This window comes from Eubalaena glacialis, chromosome 2 (assembly GCF_028564815.1).
Source record: "Eubalaena glacialis isolate mEubGla1 chromosome 2, mEubGla1.1.hap2.+ XY, whole genome shotgun sequence".
Classification (NCBI taxonomy): Eukaryota; Metazoa; Chordata; class Mammalia; order Artiodactyla; family Balaenidae; genus Eubalaena; species Eubalaena glacialis.
This window is the reverse complement of record NC_083717.1, coordinates 5,084,627-5,102,373: the sequence shown is the minus strand read 5'-3', so window position 1 is coordinate 5,102,373 and position 17,747 is coordinate 5,084,627. Positions and strand designations below refer to the sequence as shown.

At 40.1% G+C, this 17,747-nt stretch overlaps 1 protein-coding gene across 2 annotated transcripts in view; it reads left to right on the top strand.

The window, feature by feature from the left end:
* The first annotated feature begins 6,695 nt into the window (after positions 1-6,695).
* The window catches only part of STAM (signal transducing adaptor molecule), a 69,485-nt gene continuing 58,433 nt past the window's right edge, over positions 6,696-17,747 (top strand). Inside the window, exon 1 of one of the 2 annotated variants that reach the window (XM_061181542.1) lies at positions 6,696-6,938. In XM_061181542.1, coding sequence (XP_061037525.1) covers positions 6,899-6,938 — 40 coding nt within the window. In that variant the 5' untranslated portion in view covers positions 6,696-6,898. Of the gene's footprint in view, positions 6,939-7,112; positions 7,182-17,747 lie in introns of those variants that run through there. The other variant, XM_061181543.1, reaches the window with a different exon arrangement.

Here is a 17,747-nt window from a genome sequence, read left to right as displayed (position 1 = left end):
TATTTTTGGGTTCCAGCATGTCTCCAGTGCTCTGCCCTGTAAACCGTAACAACCTTGGCCCCTCTGGACCTGCAGCTCTGTTTTCTCATCTCAAGGAGACTGAGCTCTATGCCATGGCCTGGAAACTCTATCCAGGCAGTAAACAAGGGCAATCATAAGGCTCACTTTATTTGTGTCCCACCTCTCAGGGATAACTCTCTTTGTTGCCTGATGTCCAGGGTCACTGAGAACTGTTGTTCATGTATTTTGTCTGTTTTTTCAGTTGTTTCCAGCAAGAAGATAAATCCAGTCTTTGTTATTCCATCTTGGTGAAAGGCGAAGTCTGAAACCTATATTGCTCTAATGTTTTTTCTTGACTTTAGCACTAAGACCATCATTATAATATTAAGTAGTAGTGTGAAAATGGGCATTCTTGTATGGCTTCGTTTTATAGAAAAATCATTCTCTTTCACCACTGAGTGCAATGTTAGGTCTAAGTTTTTTGAAGATGCCTTTTGTCAGGTTGAGAAATGTTTCTTCTATTCTTAGTTTGTTGTTTTTATCACAAAGGCTTTTGAATTATGTCAAATGGTATTTTTCTGTACCTATTGAGATTTTCATACAATTTTTCTCTTACATTCTGTTAGTACTGTCAACTGCGTTGATTGATTTTCAAGTACTAAAGTAACTTTATATTCCTGGGATACTCTCTCCTTAGTCATGATGTATTCTCTTTATATTCCTGTATATTTCTTTTTTAAAGGATTATTATTATTTCTGTTAATGAGGGATATTGTTTAATGCTTTGTTATAATGTCTTTGATTTTAGTGTCAGGGTAATGTTGGCCTCATAAAATAATTAAGAAATTGTTCCCCACTGAGGTATTTTCTAAAAGATTTTGTAGATGTTTGATATTATTTCTTCCTTACAAATCTGATAGAATTAACTACTGAATTCATGGGTCTAGAGATTTTTGTGCAGTGTAACTAAGAATTTAATTTCTGTTATTGATATATATATATATGTTTTCAGGTTTTCTGTTTCTTCTCAACCCAGTTGTGATCATTTACATCTTTCAAGGATTTTTTTTCCCCTTTTGCCTATGTTGTCAAATTATTGGTGTAAAGGTTTTTAAAAGAATATTTCTTTATGAATGTTTTGGTTTAATATTATTTAATTTCTGTAATGTCTTAATTATAGGATCTATAGTCATGTTTCTTCTTTAATTCCTGATACTGGCAGTTTATGTGTTTCCTCTTTATCTTTTGATCTAGGTAGAGTGTTATCAATGTTATTCATTTTTTTAAAAGATTAAATTTTGGTTTTATTGATTTTCTCTATGTGTTTTATTTCACTGATTTCTGGTTTTATCTTTATTATTTATCTTTTCTTCTTGAGTTCTTTGTCTATCTTCTTAAGGTAGAAGCTTAGCTCATTGATATTAGATGTTTCTTTTCTAATATCTAATGCTTAAACTATTCCTCTAAGCATCACTTTAATTGCATCTCACAAATTTTGATTTGTCGTTTTCACTTTCAACCAGTTCAAAATATTTTCTGATTTTTCTTTGACACATAGGTTATTTAGAACTGTTCTGTTTAATCTTTACATAAATTGAAAATTTTCAGATATCTTTCTGTTATCTTTCTAAGTTAATTCTGTTTTAGTCAAGGAACAAAATCTATTTAATTTTATCCTTTAAATTATTTTGAGTCATTATAAGACCCTGCATATTGTCTATCTTTGTTACTGTTCTGTGTCTACTTGGCAAGAATGTTATCTTGCAGAGTTTGGGTGGGCCATCATAAACGTCAATTTGATCAAGTTGGTTGAGAGAGTTCTTCGAGTCTTCTGTGTAATTACTGATTTTCTATTTGTTCTATCTTTACCTGAGAGAGGAGTATTAAAACAGCTAACAAAACTATGGATGTATCTATTTCTCCTATCAGTTCTGTAAATCTTGCTTCCTTTTTTTCCAGTTCTGTCTTTAGGTTGATACACAATTGATATTATTATGTCTTCTTGGTGAATTTATGCCTTTATCATTGTAAAATGTCATTTATTATCCCTTTTGGTAATTTTGGGGTTTCCCCTCCCTGTGGCACAGTCCAGAAACTGACCCTGGACAGAAAGCTGTGGCAATCATAGGGCTCACTGCTGGTTCCCTTTCTCCTTGGGATCCCAGTCTGTTGGTTTAGGTCTGAAATCAGTTGTTCCATATACTTTATCCAGTTTTCTCTTGGTTATGGTGAAAGGTAAGTCCAGATCCTGTTACTCTCTCATGGCTGGTAACAGAAGTGTGCCAATTTAATCGTGACATATTTTATTACTACATTTAACAGATATTTATGGAACACTTAGTGGAAAGTCTGGAAATATCAAGATAAGAGAGTCACAGACCAATGCTATACAAACAAGTAAAAAGTTACAATAGTGTGGCAGCTTTCAGATATGGCCCCCAAATTCTTTTATACTCCTTCCATCGAAGGGTGGATTTTATTTCCTTTCCCCATCAGTGCAGATGCTGCCACAGCTTGTCCAGTAGAATATGACTGAAACCCTGCTATGCCCACCTCCTAGCTCAGGTCTTAGGAACTGGAGGTTTTCTCTTCCTGCCTCTTGCAACGCGCAGCCCAATATGCTGACACATAGGAGGTTCCCTGTAGGTGTTCTGGGCTGCAGCCCCAATGACCCCGCCGACTGCCAGTATCAGTGGCCAGACACGTAAGTGTGCAAGCTTTCGAATGACTGCAGCCCCAGGTGTAAAGTCATCCCAGCCTTGAGCCACCCCTGCTGACACTGTGTGGAAGAAAGTCAAGCTGTGCCTGCAGAGCTCTGTCCACTTTTTTGATTTGCAAGCAAAGGAAATGATTATTGTTGTCCTAAGTCGCTAAGGTTGGGTGGTTTTTATGTAGTAAAAGACACTTGGAACAAATATAATACCATTAAGTGCCATGATAGAAACAGCCAATAATCAACTAACTAACAAATACTTATTACATGCCTAGTACAGGTCAGGTGCTGAGTTAGGAAAGGCTTTTGGGAATTGAAGTTGAGTGGAGGTTTAGAGAGGGTATGGAATCAGAGCAGGAAAGGCAGAACGAATTGCTTGTTTGAAGACATGGAAAGTATGGGGGCATCAGAAAGACTAAAGTAGAGGGGCTGAAAAAAGACTTTAAAAAAATGAGGGACTTCCCTGGCGGTCCAGTGATTAAGACTCTGCACTTCCACTGCAGGGGGCATGGGTTCGATCCCACATGCCACTCAGTGTGGCCAAAAATAAATAAATAAATAAAATTTAAAAATGAGATTTTCAGGGGCCAGTTCTGTAAGGATGTAATGCTAAGGAATTAGAATTTAATTATTTATTTAATGACTGTATTCTCCATAAGCTATACTCCATAAAAGAGCTTTTATCCCTATGATATTTCCAGCATCTAGTATGGTACTTCGTACACATAAGGAGTTAATAAATATTTATTAAATGACTGAGTGACTGAAGAACCATATGAGGATTTTAAAGGAATAACAATCATATTTGTGTTTTAGAAAAATCATTCCAGCAGGGGTGTGGAGAATGGTTTGGAGACAGGTAGGTATATTAACTCAGCTGCCATGAGAAAATACCATAGACTGGGTGGCTTAAACAACAGAAATTTATTTATTTTTTACCGTTCTAGAGGCTGGAGTCTGAGATCAGGGTGCCAGCATGGTTAGGTTCTGGGGAGCTCTCTCTTCCTGGCTTCCAGATACAGGTGCCTTTTCACTGTGTCCTCACCTGGCAGAGAGAAGAGAAAAAGGAAGGTCTCTGGTGTCTATTCTTATAATGGCACTAATCCCACCATGAGGGCCCCACCCTCATGTCCTCATATAAACCTAATTACCTAATTACCAAAGGCTCCATCTCTAAATGTCATCACGTTAGGGGTTAGGACTTCAACATCTGAATTCTGTGGGGACACGATTCAGTCCATAGCAGTAGGAAAGGAGAAAAACGTAGTAGGAGACGAATGTAATAATTCATCCAAAGGATGATAAGAGTGTGAACTAAAGTAGTGTTGGTAATGTTCCTAGGATATTTCTTTTCCTAAACCTTAGAATTATAGTTTTTTCCTGGAGTAACTCCACTTGCATGTTGCTGTCTTGTTTTTAAAGACAGAAGAATTTTCAAAATCAAACAAACAAAAAAAGGGATTTAACATTTTAAAATTAACCATAGAATTTCGTAAACACATATTACAGAAACACTTGAAAGTGTCTCTACAACGTTTTAAAAAAAACTCACTCGTTTTAAAGTGAAACTCATGTAGTTTTACTGTTTTAAGGGATAATAATGGAAAGCTAACCTCAAAATACAAACCACTTGCACTTTTTCTATTTGGTTTTATGTTAAATAATATTGAAAATGTTTATTATTTATAGCATATTAATGATAAAAGCCCCAAAGAGCTATAACCATTTTTCTAAGTCAGAATACATAGATAATGCTATCAAGACTAATAGTTGTGTTATTACTTCACTATTTCCAGTGCTCACATATTGATGATCAAGGCTTGAACAATTTGATCACTAGCTTATCGCTGGCAACAGAATTATTCAGTGAAGCACAAAGCACATCCAAATGCATCTTCATAAATATTTGGCTCTGATACATGGCGATTATGATAATGTGCCCCAGACACTAATGCCCGGGAACTTGAGGTAGACACCTGTTTCTGTCAGCCCAGTAATCAAGAACCGGTTTTTGAGAGAGAATGCTCTGCTTCACATATCAAGAGTGATGTTTTGGAAGAATTGTATACTCATCATAATGAAACACAAGCAAGTTTTGGTACTGGCTCCTTAAAATGTTAAGAACCGGTGGCACTAATGTACCACATTTTTTACATTGCTGTGTTAACTTTTTTTCTGCTCTTGAAAGACATATAGAATCATCACTAAAATATCTGGAAAATATAAAGTACCTAAAGAGCAAAATATCACAAATCTTACCATTCAGAGATAATCGTAATATTCTCACTCAGAATTTCCTCTCAGAATTTAAAAGTTGGGGGTATTTTGTAATCTCATATGGTTTTGTAAGCTGCTTTTACAAACTTATGTATTTAGATGTCTATGTAAATATAGATCTATATTATCACCTTTAATAGTCGGGGAGTTTTTACATTGTGTGTACTATAATTTACTGAACCAATACTAGTTAAAACGATTACTTACACTTATTTAGCGCTTGCTGTATGCTGGGCACCTAAGGGCTTCGTTTGTGTGAATCCATTTGATCCTCACAACCTGATTATTACTCCTGTTTCATACCGATGAGGAAACTGAGGCACCAAGAGGGAAGTAATGTGTCCAATCCCTAATGTCGGGCATTTTCGTGTTTAACAATGCTCTGATATTATAAACAAGGTTGCCATGAATATATTTGTTGACGTTCTTAAAGAATGTCTTTAGGATAAACTGCAAAAAGTAGAATTGTTGGGTCCAAAGGTATTCACGGTTTTAAAAGCTTGTGTTACATACTTCCAGATATTTCTCGTAGGGAGACTGTAATAATTTCATCCAACATTGTGAGTGTACGATTCCCCACATCCCTCTTTTTCATCTTTGTCTCAATGACAAACACGTATCTAAATGCTACTCTAATCGTCATTTTTCACTTTTAGAAATGGGACTTCATTCTTAATGGATGTTTCTAAGCCCTCTTCGTATTCCAGAATACCAATCCTGCCGTCCACACGTTGTAAACGTTTACATGCTACATTCGGAAGTGCTCTAATTTTGGTAGACTTACATAACTTCAATTTACACGCAGGATGCTCTAAGTTCCTTCCAAGAGGAATGCAAAAATCTCTAGAAGATGCTCCTTAACATTTCTACAGAATATAGAGAATTTTTTTTGTAAAGTTATAAATAAAATGACGAAATAGTTTAAGTTATTACGAATCACTAATCAATCGCTAGCTCCATTTTTCAGTTTTCTCTTTTTGCTCGGTTTGGGGAGGGGGAGGGGCGGGTATCGCAGACCTTCTTGCCCTGTGCCACTGCTTTGCCAGTCACCGTAATCGCTTAGTGAGTGCACAGTCAGTCAGCAGGTGCCAACGCCCAGCCAGAAGTGCTTTTGACCGAGCCTCCGAAGCGGCTGTTCGGGGCCTCTCGGGAAGGTGCCAGCGCAGCCTCAGCCGCCGCGAGCACCGCGCGCCCGACACTCCCCTCGTGCGCGCCCGACACTCCCCTCGTGGGGACTCGGGCCAAGCCGCCCCGCTCACATGACTTCACCGAGCAAGTTCCTGGTCACCGCAGGCAGCGAATTGAACTCACAGCCCTTTTACTTAGATGCCCCCGAGTGAAGGGGCTTCCATCCCCCTCCCCAGGGACCAGAAAGTTGTGACAACCAACGGAACGGGTGGGAGAAAGGGTCTTCCCTCTCCCCAGCCTCGACCCCTTTTCTTTCTACTCAGCCTCTGATTCACGCCTGGGCTCGCTAGTCGGCTTCGGCGCGCCCGGAGGACCCCGTCCTCCGGAGGCTCCCGACCAAGGCCAAAGCAGGAAGCGCAGGCATCACGGCCACTCTCCCGTGTGGCTAATCAAAGCGGGGCCGGGCGGAGGGGGCGCTGGGGTTGGGCCGGTTTGGGCGGGGCAGGTTCCGGGCAGGTTCTGGGCAGGCGGCGCCGAGGTCGCCCAGATTCCCGACAGGCTCCGCGCGGGGGGCCTTCGCGGCTCCTCCGCTCCCGTCGCCGCCGTCGCCGCCGCTGTTGCCGCGGTAGCTGAGGGTCGGGGAGAGGAGGAGCTGTCGCGGACCCCGGGGGGTCCGTCTCGGTCGCTGTTTTTGCCTGAGGAGCCTTCGTTCCTCGGTCGTACCCTGACTCTCGCGGTGTCGAGGGGGAGTCCCTGCGGACACCTCAGCACGCAGTGGAGATGCCTCTCTTTGCCACCAATCCCTTCGATCAGGACGTCGGTAGGTGCTTCTGCCGCCCGCTGTCCACTCCCTGCGGGCCGCGAGCCCGCTCTGCCCGCTCCCGGCGGACGGTCTGGAACCCCCGGGCCGGGCGAGTCCTGCCCCTTCCCTGAGGCTCTTTTCTGTAAGAGTTTGGAGGAGGTTGGGGGCTCGGCGCATCCTCTTGGAAAGAAGGGGGACTGTGAGAGTCTGGGAAACAGGCCTTGAGCTGGGGCTGTGGGTTCCGAAAGAACTGCTGGAGAGGTGGGTGTCGAAGGCCGCGGAGGAGCAGCTGGGGCGGGAGCTGGTGCTGGGACGGTGCTTCTGGGAGGACAGAGTCGAGAGCTAGGGAGTCTCCGCTAGCGTAGGATGATAAGCCGTATGATAGAGTGTTTCCCGGGACACATGTCAGACGTCTGGAACTACGGGAATGTTTTAGGTTGGCTTCCTTAGGGGACTTTAAAATCTGTGATAGAACTGTAACGGGAGGACAGAGCTTCTGGTTCAGGGCGGACTGTCAGAGATTTTGGGAGAGAGTGATAAAGATGGAATACTTGACAACAGTGTAGACGTCATTGAGGGCCGGAGACACTGGGCTGCCTTCCTTGGGTAGGTCTCAGTACTTTAAGTGTGGAAGAGGACCTGGGATCCGAAAATGCTAATTTGTTCTGAATTTGAAATGGTCTGTTTTTGGTTTTCTGAATCATCGGTTTTAAGTACTGATCATACCAGTTCAACAGGTTAGTTGTGTGTGTGTGTGTGTGTGTGTGTGTGTGTGTGTGTGTGTGTGTGTTTCCTGGTCTGAGGGTAATAATTACAGGAGTTTGAGTTTTCGGGGAGAGAATTTTGGGGGTGATTTGAATGCTCCTAGCATTTGGGGCACACGCATGTGGAATGAAAGCAAGTTAAATACTGTGCCTAATTGCTAGAGTAAAGAAGAATAAGGACACTCTAATGGAGTTGCTTTTCATGTCTTTGTATATCTTAATGATAAAAGGTTTGAATTTTGCTTTTTAACTGTAACTTACAGCCTGCCACTGAAGCTTGAAGGTTTGGGTTAAGACTAGAAAAAGGTTCAGTCCCATCCCTGCCACTGCCTAGCTCAGAGTGGAATCATGGGCAAGTTACTGAAGCCCTTTGAGTCCCAACGTCCTCGTCTTTAAAGAGAGGGAAAACACATTCTGTTTGTGGTTCAGTGGAATAGTATGTGTAGAGGGGCCTCCTACAGTGCCTTTCTATGGTGGGCACCGACTAAATGATGGCTTTCTTTGGTTCCAGTTTAAACGAATGTCCTGAATCTTAGCAGTGGATGGAACTTTAGAGATGACTAGTAATAGTTAATAAATAAATAATTGGAAAGTGACATTTAATTTAATAAGCACTTAGCACACATTATTTACAGGACACTGCTCTGTGACATAAGAGAGTGATGAATAAGCAGCATGATGCTGCTCTCAAGCAGGTTTATAACTTACCACATTAATTTCCAGGGCAAATGTGTAAAATAAAACAACTTCTTAATACCTTCTTCTTCTGTTTCCAGCACCTTGATCTAGTTTTCATGGTCGTATGTAATCTAGCTTCCAACTACCCAATCACCTTTATATCCTGTTGCCTTTTGAACCCACATTTCCATTGGATTCTTTTTTTTTTTTTTAACATCTTTATTGGAGTATAATTGCTTTACAATGGTGTGTTAGTTTCTGCTTTATAACAAAGTGAATCAGTTATACATATACATATATCCCCATATCTCTTCCCTCTTGCATCTCCCTCCCTCCCACCCTCCCTATCCCACCCCTCTAGGTGGTCACAAAGCACAGAGCTGATCTCCCTGTGCTATGCGGTTGCTTCCTGCTAGCTATCTATTTTACGTTTGGTAGTGTATATATGTCCATGCCACTCTCTCTTTGTCACATCTTACCCTTCCCCCTCCCCATATCCTCGAGTCCAGGAAGACATAGGCAGAACACTTTATGACATAAATCACAGCAAGATCCTTTTTGACCCAGCTCCTAGAGAAATGGAAATAAAAACAAAAATAAACAAATGGGACCTAATGAAACTTAAAAGCTTTTGCATAGCAAAGGAAACCATAAACAAGACCAAAAGACAACCCTCAGAATGGGAGAAAATATTTGCAAATGAAGCAACTGTCAAAGGATTAATCCCCAAAATTTACAAGCAGGTCATGCAGCTCAATAACAAAAAAACAAACAACCCAATCCAAAAATGGGCAGAAGACCTAAATAGACATTTCTCCAAAGAAGATATACAGCTTGCCAACAGACACATGAAAGAATGCTCAACATCATTAATCATTAGAGAAATGCAAATCAAAACTACAATGAGATATCATCTCACACCGGTCAGAATGGCCAGCATCAAAAAATCTAGAAACAATAAATGCTGGAGAGGGTGTGGAGAAAAGGGAACACTCTTGCACTGTTGGTGGGAATGTAAATTGATACAGCCACTATAGAGAACAGTATGGAGGTTCCTTACAAAACTAAAAATAGAACTACCATACGACCCAGCAATCCCACTACTGGGCATATACCCTGAGAAAACCATAATTCAAAAAGAGTCGTACCAAAATGTTCATTGCAGCTCTATTTACAATAGCCAGGACATGGAATCAACCTAAGTGTCCATCATCGGATGAATGGATAAAGAAGATGTGGCATATATATACAATGGAATATTACTCAGCCATAAAAAGAAACGAAATTGAGTTATTTGTAGTGAGGTGGATGGAGTTAGAGTCTGTCATACAGAGTGAAGTAAGTCAGAAAGAGAAAAACAAATACAGTATGCTAACACATATATATGGAATCTAAGGAAAAAAAAAAAAAGGTCATGAAGAACCATTGGATTCTTAATGTCACACCTTTCCCAGTACCTACGCCACCCAGTTCAGACACAGGCTCCTTCTTGCTTTTATACTTTTGCTTGTATTATTTCTTCTACCTTTCTTCACCTACGTATGATTAAAAGTCAACTCAGAATCCAACTCATACCTGAATCATTTCCTGATTACTCTAACCTAGGGTTTCTTATTAGCAACACTGCGGATGGTTTGGACCAGATAAATGTCTTTGTCGTGGGCGTCTGTCCTCTGCAATGTAGGGTGTTTAGCAGCATCCCTGACCTCTCCCCACTAGATGCCAGTGGCACCTCTCCCCACCGAAACCCCAGTTATGATTTAAAACATCTCCAGACATAGCTAGATGTCCCCTGGGGGCACGAAATAGTTTCTAGTTGAGAAACACTGCTCTAGCCCACTGTAATCTCCACCCTTTTCAAAACTCCTGGGACACTTTTTGTCTTTACCAAATTATTTCGCATTAAAGATAGTTATATCTTGTGTTAAGCCCCTGAACTCTTTTATTGGTTGACACAGAGTAGGTGCTTAATAAAAGTTTGTTGAATTGAGAACGTGTCCATTGAGCCTGTTAGATGGTAAGCTTCTTGAGTGTAGGAACATTGTTTTGCTCCAGAAAAGCTTACTTTTTGTTTGTTTTTTGTTTTGCTTTTGTTTGTTTTTGGCCACACTGCTGTGTGGCTTGTGGGATCTTAGTTCCCCATTGAACCCGCACGCACCCTCGGTAGTGAAAGCGTGGAGTCTTAACCACTGGACCGCCAGGGAACTCCCAGAAAAGCTTACTTCTTAAAGTTAGGTTTTAGTGTTTGGATCAATTCTCTCCTCATGATCCATGTATCAGAATATCGTGAAAGTTTATCTAAGAAGACCTGCCAGAGACTCCCAGCAAATCATCCTTGGACAGAGTCCAATAGACTCCCATTTAAAATTTTTCACTAGTATAGCATGTAGAATATAGTATGTAGAGTACATTTAACAATATTTCTTCTTACTTTGTCCATCAGTGAGTATGTCAGTGATATTAAAGTACTCCCACTAACTCACTTGATATATTTATCACTTAACATTAGCATATATTTTTACTACTTCAAAATTAATTGCCTTTAGCTTTAGTCATCAATAAACTGATAAACTGAAATGGTAAATTGGAAATTTACATACTGATTTATACCACGTAACATTTCATATAAAGAGATAAAATATTGGTGATCACTTTTCCTTTGAAGAAGCACCTAAATATGTTATTAGAATGTGAGCTCCATGAGGACAGGTATTTTTGTTTGGTTTGTTCGCTACTGTATCCCTAACACGTAGACCAGTCTCTGGCACTAATAAACATTTAGTAAACACTTACTGAATACATGAATCTCATTTTGGATGTTATATTTCTTGCTAAGTTCAACTCTTAAATTATGAAGCTAACTCATTCCATCAAGCTTTTATTTCAGAGTCCCTGGTGACTTCTGTCTTGCCAAACCCATCGGTCAATTCCCAGTTCATTTCTTTGTTGATCTCTTAGCATTCCTCTTTGATGTACTTTATTCACTTGGTTTCCAGGACACCAAACTTTTTCCAGTTTTCTGCTTAGCTCTTTTTTAGTCTTTTTGGCTTCTCCTTTTTGTGATTTCCAAATGTTCAGTTCTGGAACTTCTTTTTTGAGACTTTTTTTCCCCTTGGAGTCTTAGGAGGCAATTTAGCTTTGCATTAAGAATTCAGACTCTGGAGCTACACTGCCTGAACTCAATTACCAGGTTTGCTGCTTACCAGCAGTGTGACTTTGGGTTAGTTGCTTAGATATTCTGTGCCTCAGTTTCCGTATCTTTAATATGGAATATAGAGATAATAATAGTTTTTGGTGTCTTCCCCAAACCTGCTCATTCCTTCATCCTTGCCTATTTCAGTAGATGGCACCATTGATATTTACTGTCACTCATCTCTAATGTCTAGGAGTCATCACTGATTCTTCTTTTTCCTTCATGCTTCATATCCATGCTATCAGCAAGATCTTCTGGCTCTACTTTAAAAATATATCCAGAATCTCTTCACTTCTCCTTCTCACATCACTATTATCTTACTCCAGTCATCGTTCTCTCTTTCATAGACTGTGGCAGGAGATTTCTAGCAGGCTTCTTTGCTACTACTCTTGCCCCTTACAATCAGTTCTCATTTACAAAGGTCAGTGATCTTTTAAAAATCTTAGGTACTGTCATTTACCTGCTCAGAACCTTCCAGGAGCTTCCCATCCCACTTACAGGGAAATGCAAGTTCCTTATTGTGGCCCATAGTCTGGCCTTTCCTATGTCTCTGATATGATGACAGTCTCCAAACACTCTCTCTCATTCTAAGCTTCTTGGGTCTGAATACGCCAAGCTCATTCCTGCCTCTGTATCTATATTGTGCTGTTTTCTTTGCCTAGGCTATTTTTCCCCCAGGTATTTGAAGGTCTTGATGTCCATCACATCATTCAAGACTCCGTTCAGAAGAGTTTCTAAGAGAGGCTCTCCCTGATTACCTTCTGTAAACAATATCCATCTTTACCCTCTCTGTGTCCTTGTTCCATTTGGTTTCTTTATAGTACTCAACTACCTCACATTGATTGATTGATTGGTTGATTGATTGCCGCCTGTGTAGAATGTAAACTCCACAAGGACAAGAACTTTTCATTTCTATTCCTAATACTTCAGGGACAGTGCCTGGTACATAGTAAGCACTCAATAAGTATTTATTAAAGGATGAGTTATTGATATCTTGCTATTGCTCTGGTCTTGCATATCTATTTGGTGTTCTAGTATCACCTAAAAAATCAAAAATCAGTGTATCAGAAAACTGAACGTATCTTTCCAGTCTAGTTCTTCCTTCGTTATGCAATTATTTTATAATGTTCTAGTTATCTTGATTTGAAACCAAAGAGGCATCTTTGAATCATTACCCTGCCTCTACCAAATCATCATGTCTTTGTTTTTATACTACATTGCATTCCTAGTCACACTACTTTGGACCGGCTTATAGCCTACAGAATTGGACATGTTTTTAGTCTGTTTTGCTAGCCCAGTCAATATCAAACCACAACCAGTTTAATCTTCGTAAATGTCAATGTCACATTTTTCTCCTGCAGTTTAGTGTGATGGAAAGACCTTGCTTGGGCTTTGGGTTTAAATTGCAGGTGCAGCATTTGCTCTTAGTAAGTGGGCAAAACATGGACATAGGCAAGTACAGAACCCCTCTGAGTTTACTTTCCACTTGTGTGAATAGGGATAAAAGTATCTACGTTGCTATGAGGAACACTTAAAAAGCTCAGGACGTTCTAACTCTTTACTGGAGTTGAATATTCCAATTAAGCATGTTCAAACTCATATTCAAATTTCTCTTCTCAAGTTTGCTTTTCCTCTGTTCTCATGACTGGTACTTCAGTTTACTTAGTCAGATATGTCAAGAACCTGGGAGTCATTCTTAAATTCTGTAGTTGTAATTTTCTACATCCCCATGGCAAATATATACTGTCTACTCTGTCCCAGCCGCCCTGAACTTGCCCTCCAGGATTCTGGTGCTACTGTAGTCTGTGTGCTTCTCTTCCTGATAGCTCTTGAGTCCATTCATCTGTCCGTCCGTTCAGGCCTCCCCTCCTTTCTGTTGTCATCGCCACTGCCCAGCAGGTTTAGCTTGCTCTTTTAGGAGAGTCCGGTAGCTCTGTTATCCCTGCCTCCAGTCTGTCCCCAGTCATTTTCCAGGTGACAGTGATATTTCTAAAATGTAAATGTAATCATATGGCTCCTCTGGTTAAAATAGTTCAGTGAATCTACAGCTTTTCACAGGAATTTGAACTTTTCAACATAGCATATAAAACCTTGTAGCATGTGGCTCCTTTTTTTACCTCTTCAGTCTCCACTGTTTTCCTCAAGGCATATTTCCTTGTTGGTTTTACACCACGGCTTTTTCATCTGTGGATCCTCTGAGCTGCCATACCTTTCTCTTCATTAGTCCCCATTAAGGTTGTTTTGAGGAGGTGATGCACGTAAAGCACTTAGCCCAGTACCTGCCGTGTAGTATGCAAGGGATACATTTTAACTCCTCTTATAATCAAGGCAGACATCGTTCGGAGCCTTTGGAGGCTACTCAGATTCTAAGGGCTGGAATCAATTACTGTAAAAACATACTCAGGAGAAAAATGTAAAAATCTAGAATACAGGTCTGTTAAAGGGCTGATATCCACTGGGTTAAGAGATTTTGTGCTCATTGTTTCTTCTGTTCTTATTTTACTTCTCCTGTAAGCTATTCTTTCTAATGCTTCTAGATTTTCATTTCTATTTTGTGCTCTTTTCTGAGATGCTTTCATGCTGTTGCTTCGACACCTACTTCCGTTTCTGGTTAGAAGAGCTTCAGATTGCTCTTCCAATGGAATTTCCAGTGGTCAGGGGGGATAGGGATATTCGGTGAAACAAACGTTTTTGAAAAATTGATTCCGATCTCAAAAAGAGGGTAATTTCTTTAGGACTTGCTTTTTCCATTGGCCATTTTTGATGAACTTTTATGTTTCCAAACTGACTGAATGACAGTCTTTTTCCTATAGCCTGAATGTGATGGGCAATCATCCTCTCAGCATTTCTTACCTCCCCAAATCTTTGGCAGTCATAAATTTTGAGAAAATCAAAAGTAGCTGCTTATCAGAAAAAAGTGCTTCAATCCATTGAGAAGACTACTGAAATTCAGATGAGGCTCAGTGTGTGATTTTTCTGGGTACTGCTAGGCAAATTTCTCAATCTCCTCTTTTTGGGTATAAGGAAAAGGATAATCTGAGGATAAAATGAGATCATTATGAAGCTTCGAATTCTTTAGAAGCAAGTGTGTGTTATTTTCCCACATACCATGTTTTTGTCTTAGAAAATAAATAGTTTTGAATTCATTTGCTATTCACAAAGCCATGTTGAACTGCTACTGGCAGTTTATATTTTTCTGATTTAAAAAGTATTTGTTGTTTTACAACGTAGAAGAACTGTGCTATAGCTCTTGATCTTGAGGCAGCATCAATAAATAATGTGAACAATTTTAGCGTTCTGAAATGGGTTGCATTTCTGGTCTGTGTATATAAGTTTGAGTCAGATCCTGATCCTGTTTGTGCATAGGAGAATGTTTAGCATAATATCTGCTAATGACTATACCAGACACTCCTGGGTATGCCTTAATTCAGATCATCCTTAGTTATGATAATAGACAATTTGTATTTTATCAGACATAAGCTTGTCATTTCTAGTTAACTATTTACTTTTTAATAAGTTAAGTTTTAATAAGCTTAACTATTTTTAAACAGAGTGATAGGTTTTAAGATTTAAGTGTGTTCTTTTTAAAAAATGCACTAAGCTTTTAAAAAATCTGCTTGGCTACCAGTCAGTGAGGATGATGAATTAAGTGCACTACCAGATCAAAGTGATAACTTGCTTTCCTTTTCTAAGATGAAGTACAGTCATCCCTCAATATCTGCAGGACTCCCGTGGACACCAAAACTGCAGATGTTCAAGTCCCTTATATAAAATGGCATAATGTTTTCATATAACCTACGTACATCCTCAAATATACTTTTATTTTTTTTTAGTTTATTTAATTAATTTATTTATTTAGGCTGTGTCGCAGCATGTGGGATCTTAGTTCCCCAACCAGGGATCGAACCCGCGCCCCCTGCAGCAGAAGCACAGAGTCCTAACCGCTGGACTGCCAGGGAATTCCCCTCTCATATACTTTTTTATTTTTTTTATTTTTAATTTTTGGCTGCATTGGGTCTTTGTTGCTGCGCGTGGGCTTTCTCTAGTTGCGGCAAGCAGGGGCTACTCTTCCTTGCGGTGCACGGGCTTCTCATTGCGGTGGCTTCTCTTGTTGCGGAGCACAGGCTCTAGGCACGTGGGCTTCAGTAGTTGTGGCTCGCGGGCTCAGTAGTTGTGGCTCACGGGCTCTAGAGCGCAGGCTCAGTAGTTGTGGCGCACGGACTTATTTGCTCCACGGAATGTGGGATCTTCCCGGACCAGGGCTGGAACCCGTGTCCCCTGCATTGGCAGGTGGGTTCTTAACCACTGCGCCACCAGGGAAGTCCCCACCCCTCCCATATACTTTAAATCATCTCTAGATTACTTGTAACACCTAATGAAATGTAAATGCTATGTAAATAATTGTAAATACAATGTAAATGCTATGTGAATAGCTGCCCACACACAGCAAATTCAAGTTTTGCTTTTTGGAACTTTTTGAAATTTTTTTTCTGACTATTTTTGACCTGTGGATGCTGAATCCATGGACTGTAAATGTTAGACTGGAGGATATTGTTCAGGATGACTCACTCAGTCTTCTTGGGCTTCAAAGGTATTGGGGGTTTATGGGGTAGGGCTATGGGATTCCTCAGAGCAATTCCACTTGAATTTACTTCACATATTGGTTTCCTTTAAGACAAATTTTTCTTATAAAAGAGATTGTTGAATAATAAAGAATTTTACTTATCTTTGTCCCTGTTTTTTGGAAGGGAACCTGTAAATCGTTGGAATTTCCTGAGTGATAGGTGCATCTTTCTAACTCATGGTGGGTTCCTGGGACAATACCTTGGTTTATGCTAGAGAGATGACTCAGCATGGGGGCTGGTGGCTCCAGAAAGACTAACCTTGTGATAAGATGGCTGGGGCTTTGAGTTACACGATATCAGCTAGACCTCCAGAAAGGGGGAGGAGGCCTGGAGATTGAGTTCTAGGAGGTGGCCAATCATTCAATCAACCATACCTTCATAATGAAACCCCAATAAAAACTCTGGACACCGAACCTCCGTTGAGCTTCCTGGTTGGTGATACACACTGATGTGCCAGGAGGATGGTGAGTCCTGAGGGCACAGAAGCTTTGCATTTGAGATCCTCCCAGACCTAGCCCCGTGCGTCTCTCTTCATTGGCTGGTTGTCATTTGTATCTTTTATAATAAAACTGTAATTATAAGTGCTTTTCTGAGTTCTGTGAATTATCGAACCTGAGGGGATAGTGGAAACCCCTGAATTTGTAGCCAGTTAGTCCGAAGTGCATGTGGCTGGAAACCCCAGAGCTTGTTTCTGTGTCTGAAGTGAGGGGAGACTTGGGGAGTTCTGTGCCCTCAACCTGTGAAGTGTGTGCTAACTCTGGGTAGTCAGCATCAGAATTACATTGTAGAGGGTTTCTGCATTGAAAAGTAAAATTTGAAAACCATTAAAGTAGGTGCTATTAAAGGTCTATGTTTCTATGACTTTTACGGATTCATATTGCAGTTACATGATTAGATTTCTTACTTATTGAGCATTTAGGCTGAAAGCATGACTATTGAAAGAATTACCCAAAGTAGAAATTGTTATTTTCAAGGGATTTACAATTATGGAAGCTTGAACGGGTCAGTTTGGCTCAGTTATCCTCTTGGCATATCTGCCAGCGAGAACAAATTAAACAGCGTTTAAACGTTTGCTTTCAAAGTAACCCATTTAGTTTCCAGAGTAATGTTAAGTTTCTTATTGTATTTTCTTCTTTTCCCTCTTCCAAACCATTTTTAAATATTGGCAATAGATTCATTTTTTTCTTAAAAGTCCAGCTCTGATCAGATTGTTTCCTTGCTCAAGATTTTCTAGGCTTTCTGGTGTTTCTTGAATTAATACAGATGCCTCATTTTGTATTTTGGGTCTTAGAGTGTTTCCTGCCTTTCACAAAGTAGTCTGTATTTCAGCCAGCCTACATTCTTCTTTATATTGCTCTTCTGTTTTGATAACTTTACTGTATTCACTTAAATAGAAATAAGAGTTTATTATTAATCCTGTTCCCCTCTGTCTTAGTTTCTAAATACATTAATAATCCTTTCCTGATACTCATTCTCTCTCCTCCCAGGTGTTTACCTTTTTTTCAACTTGCTTTAGGCTTTGCATTTTTTTTGTGATATTTTTTCTATATATATTCAGGTCTCTATC